Here is a 10,891-nt window from a genome sequence, read left to right as displayed (position 1 = left end):
TAAGTTTGGCTTTTAGTTTGATTTTATGGTTTCAGGTACTTCAGAGGACAGGGGAAGGGCAAAGGCTTGATCGTGCACATTATCCTGAATTTTATGTGTTTTTATGATTTTGGAATACTCTGATTCATGACATTGACTTTTGAGAACTTGTTTTGTAAAACTTATGGATTTTTTGAATGATTTTTAAAAATGAAAATTTTGCCTTGATTTTTGGGATGTTATATAATTAGCTTTTCGTTTTGTTCACATTTAGCTAGCTTTTTTTTGTACATATCTAGGCAACGAACTTGTTGAAAATGTTCACATATGTGAACACTTCCAACAAGTTCGTTACCTAGATGTGTACAAAAAAAAAACAAAATTACCCATATGTGAATAAAACGAAAAGGTAATTACTCAGACAAGTCAATTTTCATTTCTAGAATGACACGTCACATCATTTGTGTGTGCTCCACCCATATAGAGTTGAGTTTTCTCTCTTTTGACAAAATTTCGGTATTGTATTTTGTAACCTGACAATATAAATTCATTTTTTATAATCTTATATCTCTATTAGACTTTTATTCATCACTTCCAACATGAAAATTGTTGGCTGATTTTTGGAATTACCCTTCCTTACACGATGAGGTATAGGAGGGAGTCTCTTGTGCAAGAAGGAAACCTAAAGAGTTTCTTAAGGCTATGTGGTATCAACACGCGTGAAAGCCATTCCACATCATCCTCTATACATCTTCACAACTCATTTACTATTGATGGGGGTGGTGTTCGCTAGTGAACAACTAGTGAACAAGAGTGAGACAGAAGAGAGAGATAGAGAGAAAGAAGAGAGAGATAGAAAGAAACGGTTTTGATTGAGTGTGAGAACTAGTGAACATCGTTCAAACAAATAGAAGTTTCTTAGAGATCATGCAAGGACACTTCTGTCTAGTAATTAAAGTTCAAGTAGGAATCTAAGTACAATGATATATATATATATATATATATATATATATATATATATATATATATATATATATATATATATATATATATATATATATATATATATATCGAGTATAGGGTATTGATTATGAGAGCAACTACCAAGGAATTACAATGTTTTGAGCAATTTTCTGTGTTATAATGAAAGTTTATTCCTAAATTTCTAGTGTTCATATTTTGTGTTATCAAAAACAAGCAAATATTATAAATTAAGAAAACTGAAAATAGCAAAGTTTAACGGTTTAAAAATTGGAGAATTGCATTCCATTTGATAAAAAAAATACACTATAATTTATAAATGTAAATTTATGACCCATGATCACAAGCTTTACTTTAATTATAAGAACAGAAGGGAAACTCATGTGATTAATTAATTATTTCCATTATAGTAGACATATATGCATTGCTGCAAGCACATTTGCGAACCAGAGTTTATGAACTAGTTTGGTTGTATAAATTGGGAGCCAATCGAGGTGAGATGAGAACGCTAAGCGGAGTAGCTTTAGAGGTTATCATCCCTGGGTAGTGTTCGCTCATATCAGTAGGTTCTCCGGTTGGAGTTTCAAAATCAAAGCCTTGCAATAAAGTGGCGAGTGTCAATTGCATAGACTGAACTGCTAATCCTATTCCAGGACATGTTCTTCTTCCGCTGCTGAATGGAAAGAACTCATACGACTGACCCCAAACATCAATGTCCTTCTGAGTCGTCAAGAATCTTTCTGGTTTATACTCCTCCGGTTGGGGCCAAAACTCTGGATCACGTTGGATGTTCCACAGGTTGACCATCAGTCTCGTCCCTTTCTTAACTTTGTAACCCGCCACAATGCAGTCTTCAACGGTCTGGTGAGGAGCAATGATTGCACCCGGTGGGTATAAACGCAGTGATTCCTTGATGACGGCGTTAAGGTAGACAAAGTTCTTTAAATCTGATTCTTCCACTACTCTCTCCCTTCCAACATGTGTCTCGATTTCTTCGTGGGCTTTTTTTAGCACCTCAGGGTGATTCACCAGCAAAGCTAGAGTCCATGTTAGAGCCACCGTTGTTGTGTCTGCTGCGCCTCCTATAATCGTCTGTTCATACACATGTACAAACCAACAAATTAGTAACTATCTTCAATGGAACATTTAGGACATGAACTTTTATTATATCTATGTGTATGTATAGCTATAAGTATATATCAAGAAAGACTTAATTACCGAGCATGTAGCTTTCACAATTGTTCCTTTATCGAATACGGAAAGATCCTTGTCTTGTTCGCTATTCAAACGGGTCAACAATGAGGCAACGAAAACTTCGTCTTTAGGATCAACAGGCTTCCCGGAACTCATCTTTTCTCTCTGCTCCTTTATCCAATCTTCCATGATCACGTCGTATTCCTCAGCAGTTTTCTTTACCTTTTTCTGGAAACTGAAATCCAACCATCTTAACCAAGGAATCACATCACCAACTACCACAGTCCCCAGTTCATGGACGTAATCCTTGATAGTGTTCTTCACATGATCACCTTCTTTATCACCAGTCGTATATCGTCTCCCTGCTATCATCCTCAGAACCACATTAAATACCAACGTCTCAAACCGTTTCTCCATTTCTTCGATGACTACCTTTCCCGTAGACCCTTTGCCTTCCACCCAAACTTTATATAAATCGCTCATCAAGAAATTCACTTCGGAGGTCCGGACATGTGAAAGCATCCGAAGACGGCTTGGCGAAAGCAGGTCAAGCACGGCTATCTTTCTCAAGCCTCGCCAGTAAGGGCCATAAGGAACGAATCCAAAGCTCGCAAAATTGTAGCCGAGCATTTCAACTGCGAGTGATCTGGGTCTGTCTGCAAACGCCTTGTCGTTGGTGGTGTAGCACTCTCTCGCCATTTCTGCACTGTTGACTACCAGAGCTTCATGAGCACCAAGATTCAGAGTGAAGATTGGTCCGTACTTCTTACCCAGGGTTGCAAGTACTCTGTGAGGCAGCCCGCCTTCACCGCCAAGAAGATGAAGGTGTCCGATTATTGGCCATGCCCCCGCCGCCCGCGGAGGTGGTTTCACATCTCCGCTCTTTTTCGTAAGCACGAAACGGAGGAATAATATGAGAGACAAGACCCCAACAATTATTGCTGTAAATATCGCAGGGAAAGACATGGCTTATGGTGGTCACAACTATTATGCAATCAAGACTATTTAATGGAGAGGACGCTTGCTTTTGAGTGTTGGAGGGTTATTTTATTTTAAAAAAATAGGATTAGTTGGGAAAATTCTTGTCAAAATTGGGTACTGGACTACTTGCTGGTCCACAACATCATGCGACGGTTCTATAAAAATAATAGATTTGATATCTTAATATTTTATTTTCAAAACCTCTCAATCACACAATAGTACAATACATTACCCTAATTAAAAATCACTTTACTATTAACGAAAATAAAATAAATAAATAAATATGATGTTTGAAGGGTAAAAGATAAAATAATCAAGTATAATAATTAGAACTGATGTTGTTTTGATTGAGAATCATTGTAATATGTTCTCCGTATGAATTTTACATAAAAAATCATTATAATTAATAGGAAGGGAGATGGATCGATGAGACCTGAAAAAGAAATCAAAGAATAATACAAAGGTGCTACTATATATATACTCTAGTGTTAATTATAAAAAAAAACATCTATAGTTAACTTATTAATAAAAAATATATTAATAAGAAATAAACCTAAAAATAATTTATAAATGCAGAATATCGAAATTTGTTGACCAATCAAATAAAATAAAAATTATATGTTTGGTCGAATGTATCAAACTTGACTATGAAAAGCATCAAAATAAAAAATGCAGTGTACTTTGTCCAACTGTGCAGATTGTCAAGTGGACGGATGGATTTTACAATAATCATATTCACTAAAAGTACCAATCCATAATAAATAACAAATCACCTCATTTTCATTTATAATATAAAACCATCAACACAAAGGTACTTGGTTTTTCATAGCAACAAAGTTTGGATTCCAATAATGTTTTTTAAGACTACAAGTATCATTTTATACCAGATCAGCTTTAATATCGTGCATGAAGTAAAACTTGCACTTTGAATGTTTCCATTTAACTTCATTTTCAACTAAATACACCAAATCAAAGTATTTCCAACATGTGGCCCTCTCATTCCATCCTTTATTAGCTCGTTTTCTTTTGTTACATTATTTCACGCTGTGTACTTTCTCATTAACAAGATTTAAACCATTATCAGTGACACCACGAGTGGTTTCCTCAACAAATGTATCATCCCACTAAACAAAGACATTACAAAACCATTAGAAAAACATTAAACTTGCTTACATTTGAATCATTACATAAACATCACTCGAGTTTCATTTGTAGAGGTTTCGTTCACTCGTTCTATGAGGAAGATGATGGGGTACATAATTTTTATGAATCAAAAAGTTTATTTTTATAAGGTCTTTAGAGTTTACGGGGTGCCGATTAGAATAGAAGATAATAAGTGTAACACCCAGACATAAGATATTTTCCTTTTAGACTCGAAGTATTGTTGTAAATTTGGTCCTTACACCATGCGTACTTGGGGCATAAGCATGACATAATTCATTAAAAATGAACGCAGAGGCATGTGAGTACGCAGGGCGTACTCTAATATTGAGGATTTGAGCCTTATTTAAACCACCTTAACTCTTATAATCCCTTCCACCTTCATCCTCGATCCTCCCAAAACAACCCCCTTGCAACCCCTAGTGTTCATTTGTGAGTTTTTGAGCCATTTGTGTGTTTTGTGTCCATCCTTGAAGGAAGAAGATCTTTGGAGCGCATTTGGAAAGCTTCAAGCATTGTAGATCTATGATTTACACCTCTCAAGCAACCTCCAGAAGATATAAAGTTATGAGCTTGATAAGTGTTTCACTAGATCTTGTTAGTTCTAAAATTTTGGAGCATTTTGGTCCCATAATCTTGGTATATATAAGTATGGCTTATTCTAGACCAAAAGAGCTGTTCTTTTAGATGTTTTTGAGTGTTAGGAGTCATAAAAATATGATCTTGGTCCATTTCTTTCCTCCATGCAAGAGTTATGAAGTTTGGGTTTCTTTAATAAGTTAGGGTTTTGGTTTTTGGACACCTTCTAGCCATGAAAAGTCATACAGTTTTATGACTTAGAATGATATTTGGGACTCGATATGAGCTTTGGATGTGAGATCTTAATGGAATAAGAACTTAATGGGAAAAATGGATGTTTGCCGAGTATGTAGGGCGTACCTGGTGGTACGCAATGCGTACCAAGATAGAGCCACGTAAACAAGAAAGGACCTCATTACACCATGCATAGTGATTGAGTACACAAGGTGTACTCAGCCTTGTTAACCCTTTGACTTTTTTACTTTGACCTTTGACCAAGTTTGATTTAGTGGCATTTTAGGTAATTTGAATAGTAGTTTGAGATTAGGTCGTTGTTTATGTATATGTAACCGGTAGAGACAACATTTGGAGCAGTGATATGTTCAGCTATTTTTCAGAATGTGAGGTGAGTTTTCCTCACTATAATTGTGGGTCGAAGGCACCAATGCCAGCCCACTAGATTATGTATCCTGGTATATTGGATAATAGTATGCTAGTTATATGATAGACTGGTAGATCTGTATAATTATCAATGTTCGTTGGTTATGTGTTAGATTGGTAAATCTGTATGATCATATGTACTTGTTGGTTATTGATTGTTGTTTTATATCTCGACATGTGTATGTTTTGTTAGGCGGTCTTACTTTATGCTGAAGGCCAAGATACATGGGGCAGTCCGAATAGGATGTAGGCCCTGCAATGCAATCTAGTCAGGCCAAAGCCCGAAGAGCGGTCCAGATAGGTTGTAGGCATGTGAGGCGGTACAGTAAGGCTGAAGGATCATACATGCATGTTGTTATCTGTTTGGTTGTGTAGGGTACTTGGGGGGGGGGCTCACTAAGCTTTGGCTTACATTTTAAATTTATGGTTTCAGGTACTTCAGAGGAAAAGGGCAAGGCGATGAGTTGATCGTGCACATCATCTTCGATTTTTATGAGATTATGATTTTGGGATACTTTGATTCATGTTTATGACTTTTGGAAACTATTTTTTGTAAACACTTATGGTTTTGGATTGGAATCAAAAATGAAAAATTTTACCTTGATTTTTGGGATGTTACAAGTTGGTATCAGAACCCTGGTTTAAAAGAATTGGATGAACATTCGTGTCAGTCCAGATTCAAACAAAGGATTTGTAAAAGTTTTCAATTTATTTTCAAAAATGTTTTCAAAAGTAACCAAGGAAGGATGAGATGTGTACAATCAGCCGAAGCAAGAAACTATACCCCAAGATATCTACACTGTTATTCACTTATGATGAATATGATAAAGTTGCATGCTAGTTGTAGGCTAGGGATCTTTAGAAATTGCATGATATAATTGCCTGAATCGTGATGTCTAATATCCTAGGTGGTTTTCTTGTATGTGATGTGCACAATAGTACCTACTTGTTTTAGATTTATAACCTAACTAACTTAACTAAATTATGCACCTATAGGCAATGTATCTAGTCGGATTATAGAATAGCCTGGTTAAGTCGGGTGTCGAACATAGGGAACGAAATTTGATTAATTAATCTAACTACTTCTAGTTAATCTAAGAGACAAAGTTAAAGTGGGGTTTTTTTTTACAGATTTTGCAAGATCAGAAGAACATAATTCAAATTACTATCAACAAAACAATTAAGCAAACAAAGAAAACGCATTACTTCAAGATTTAAAGAGTACTTTTTCTTAGATCCGATTTCACCTTCTCTTATGGTTGATTTCTAGTGGATAGAATATATTTATTACCAACTGTTTAACTAGCTATTATGATCAAATATCTAGACTTATCAATTTATGAATTACCATGCAATGATCAAGCATAAGTTAAACACCAAATTGATAATGAGCACAAATTGGACTATGAATGATAGTAGTTACTGTCTTATGATCAAGTTAAGCAACTAATCAAGAATTAATATTAGTTATGCTCTCTAACACCATTAAAGTTATGAGATTTAATAACTTTATCTAAGATGTGATTAACCCTTGCTCTAATTATGTAATGATCATAAACAATTAGGTGACAAATTCATGCAGTTAGAATGATCAAGTATCACACAAAATCTGATTTATAAGTAATATAAACTAGAACTAGAACATGCTAGGGTTTAATTATCAAACACAAGCAAAATCAATATCTAATATCCATAAATCGAAATCAACACTATAAGATCAGTTTCATCTTCACGAAATAGAAGTATAAGGTTTTTAGCCTCCCATAGTAGTAGAAAAACACACAAAATCCATGCAAAGTAGACTAGACATAAGTATATTTAGCAAACCAAATGGATCTATGTAGAATTCTTCTAAATCTTCTTAAACTCTTGAGCTCCAATTGATTCTCGATCGTCTTCTGAGTTTCCAGAGGTTTTTAATCGCAATTCTCTTTAGAAAATCAGCCTCATGTCCCCCCATTCGGCCTAATGTTCGGATATTTATAGTTGTCATTTATTTGATCACCACACCATGGTTGAAAGGCACAACGTGGTGGTCTTCATGCATATCTTGTATTCTCCAAGTCAGCTCACTGGTCGAGCATCATCTGTTTACCATGTCGTGGAGGATGATTACCACCTCATAGTCCTATGTCTTCAAGTCTATTTTTTTCTTCTTTTTGTCCTAGCTCTCGTTTTCCTGCTTCCAGCTCCTTTTTTGCTTCCTTTTTGTACCGAGCATGTCTTTGCAACTACAAAAAGTATTTCAAATATAATAAGTACATTTTGTCCAAAACTAAGCATGATTATAGTTAAAAGTATTAGAAATATGCATGAAATACATGATTAAATATGCATATATCAAAATACCCCACACTTGGCTTTTGCTTGCCCTCAAGCAAAATTGATTTTATTATTATCATACCGTTACATTAAAACCCTAGTTACCAACATCGTGCAAGACAATCCATTTTGAGCCTCTCTGTTACATCAAGACTGCAACGCATGTATTTGTGTCTAAATTTTCCTATGAACTTCCCCAATCCTAAATACTCACAATCTTCATAAACACTTCCCCACTTCTTTTGAACAACACTCATTTTATGCATCCTTCTGAATCCATCCTTAGAAAACTTTCTTAACCTCAAGGTAATTTTGGTTAAGCACCCAAGCATACATATGGGAAAATAATCTAGAAATGAAAATTTGCAATAAATAACTTGGCAAATTGCCTTATTCTTACGTCTTCAATTTTGAACTTTTCTTCATTGTTGATCTTCATAACTTTTTAGACTCTTATTCTCTCAAACTTTTGCAACTTTTTTTTTCTTTTCTAATTTTTTATCACTTTTTTTTCACTCAAAACTAAAAATCCTAAAAAGAAAAACATATGCTTAAGCATGGGAACTTAACTTCAACCCTTATTGGTTAAATGTATTAGTCTAAGGTGCAATGGCTACTTAAGCTCTCCAGAATACATTTCTGGTACACGATGCTAAACATATTATGGCCTTTAAACTAAGCAATATCATGTTTTTGTTCCATGATTTCACTATGACAGGGAAGCTATAAATACACTAGAACATATATTGGCTCAAATAAACATCGAAGCTTACATTGGGTCGTCCTACATAACACTAGCAACCTTGGTCTCGACGCAACAATACAACAATTTTTTTAACTAGATTCAATTTTTAGATTATTTTTTCAAATCTATCTAATAATTTTTTAAATTCTAGTCATTTTTCATTTTTTCTAAGTATGTTTGTATTCCTATATTCGACTCCCTACCCCACACTCAATTGATACAATGTCCACATTGCATGCCTAAACAATTAAAGAATATAAAATTAAAGAGGAGAAATTGGAACAGACTCCCCTGGGATAGTAGTTGCGAGATCGAATTTTGAAATTTGTATGGTAAAGCTTGGACTCAAGAATGGCATTCCTAAATTTGATTCATGAATGTCAACAAGGGCTTTTGTGGTACTCAAGAATGGTATTCCTAAATTTATGGGAAGGTCTTCATCTTCTTTCATGTTGAGAACCACAAAGTCAACTGGAAAAATAAATTTCCCCATTTTTACCAACAAACCTAAAATGATTCCACGTGGGTTAGTGATTGAATGGTCCTCCATTCAAAGTGTCATTTGTGTATTTTGGAGGTTTGGTAGACCGAGTTTCTTGTCGAAAGAATATGTCATAAGATTAATTCTTGATCCCGAATCTGCTAAAGCATTTATTGAAGTAGAATTGCCAAATTCACAAGGCAAAGTTAGTTGGCCCGAATCTCCCATTTTGATTGGCAACCCATTGATGATTACAGTTAAACACAACTCATTAAGTATGATAGTAGATGCTTTTTCCAACTCGTTGCAATTAGTTATCACATCCTTAGCAAGCTTAGGAAGCTTAGCCATGGAATTTAAAAATGGAGCATTTATTGAGAGGGATATAACTTGTGACATAAATTTCTTTTGTTCCAGCTCCAAAGCATGCTTAAGGGCTTGAGATGGGAATGGTAGGAGACTGATACAAATTTAAAAGAGAAGAAATTTGGTTCTCTCGTGACCATGACGTGGCAAGTTCACCACGACGTGGTGAATCATCATAACACGGCTCATATTTTGCTTTTTTAGCTTCGGGCTTCTCTTCTTTCAAATACGAATCAGGATTTTTAGTGGTTGTAACATGGGTCACTAATAGCTCAGAATGAACCTCTTTCTCAGTAAAAATTACCATTACATGAGGTTGTGATTTTGGTTTGGGATTTCTAGGAGGCAACCACTCGTTAACAAGTGTTGTTAATTGCCCAAGCTGAGTCTTTATGTTCTTGATGGAAGCTTGATGATTTCTCACATTAGCATCAATAGTTTCATGTCTATTCTCAGAGGCTTCTATAAATTGATTAAATATTGACTCAAAATCCAACTTCTTTTTGGGTGGTGGTTGTTCTTTTTGGTAGTAGCCTCGATTGGTTTGTCTATATTTCTCTTCCTTTTGCTTCTTGTACTCATCATAAGGCAACCCCTCCTTTTTTTGCCTTTCTCCATTCTTCATAATATTTATCTCCACTAGATAAAAACACTTGTGCTTTCTTATTCCCGTGCTCATCCAAATCGCAATCCTTTGTTAAATGTGTCCCACGGAAATTGTTACATCTAACTCTTATGGTGTGTATAGATTGATCCATCTTTGTCATCCTCCGATCTATATTCTTTAATTTTGCCAAAACCATAGATATGTTCTCGTTCCCTCCATCTCTTTTACCTCTAGTAACATATTTTCATGGGTTATGATACCCACGTGAGTGCTTTGCAAATTCTTCAATCAACTCCTTAATTGTTTCCATTCATTTCTTTGTCATTGGTCCTTGAGAGTTAAGAAGATGTCTGGTTGTGACATTCACTTCATCATAGAAAATTGTCACTTCTTGTTGGACATTTAGATCATTTTGAGGACAACTCCTAAGAAACCCTTTATATCTCTCCCATGCTTCATATAAGGACTCTCTAACTTCTTGTTGAAAATTAGCAATCTTATTCTTTAGCTTTGAGATATTTGAAGGTGGACTGAATTGGTCAATGAAAGCGTCACGAAGATTTGCCCAAGTAGAAATGGATCCGGGCGCGAGTGATTTCAACCAAGCTTTAGCTTCACCGGTAAATGATACCAGAAGCATCCTAAGTAATACTGACTCTCGTGTCACATTTGGAACATTGAAGTAGTTTGCAATGTCCTTTACTTCATCAATGTGCTTGAATGCATCTTCGTATTCTTTCCCAAAAAATGTATGTCTTTAAGCATTGATAGAATGTGACCCTTGAGCTCAAAACTTCTTTCAGCTGGAATCTCGGGTGGTAAAAGATCTGGTCCA

At 35.3% G+C, this 10,891-nt stretch overlaps 1 protein-coding gene and 1 non-coding gene across 2 annotated transcripts; one reads left to right on the top strand and one right to left on the bottom strand.

The window, feature by feature from the left end:
* Nucleotides 1-1,214: 1,214 nt before the first annotated feature.
* Nucleotides 1,215-3,150, bottom strand: LOC145075976 (strychnine-10-hydroxylase-like). Its single transcript, XM_079022033.1, has 2 exons — nucleotides 2,179-3,150; nucleotides 1,215-2,052 (listed from the first exon to the last, which is right to left on the bottom strand). Exons 1-2 carry the CDS (start codon nucleotides 3,118-3,120, stop codon nucleotides 1,414-1,416), a joined length of 1,581 nt encoding a protein of 526 aa, XP_078878159.1. The 5' UTR covers nucleotides 3,121-3,150; the 3' UTR covers nucleotides 1,215-1,413.
* A 7,310-nt stretch (nucleotides 3,151-10,460) lies between these two features.
* On the top strand, nucleotides 10,461-10,567 carry LOC145080671 (small nucleolar RNA R71). The gene has a single exon (XR_013695263.1). It is a non-coding gene; the product is annotated as a small nucleolar RNA R71 (small nucleolar RNA).
* Nucleotides 10,568-10,891: the final 324 nt, after the last annotated feature.

This window comes from Lactuca serriola, chromosome 1 (assembly GCF_051521515.1).
Source record: "Lactuca serriola cultivar US96UC23 chromosome 1, Lser_US96UC23_V15, whole genome shotgun sequence".
In the NCBI taxonomy this organism is placed as follows: Eukaryota; Viridiplantae; Streptophyta; class Magnoliopsida; order Asterales; family Asteraceae; genus Lactuca; species Lactuca serriola.
The sequence above is the reverse complement of the archived record's forward strand: the minus strand, read 5'-3'. Positions and strand labels throughout refer to the sequence as shown.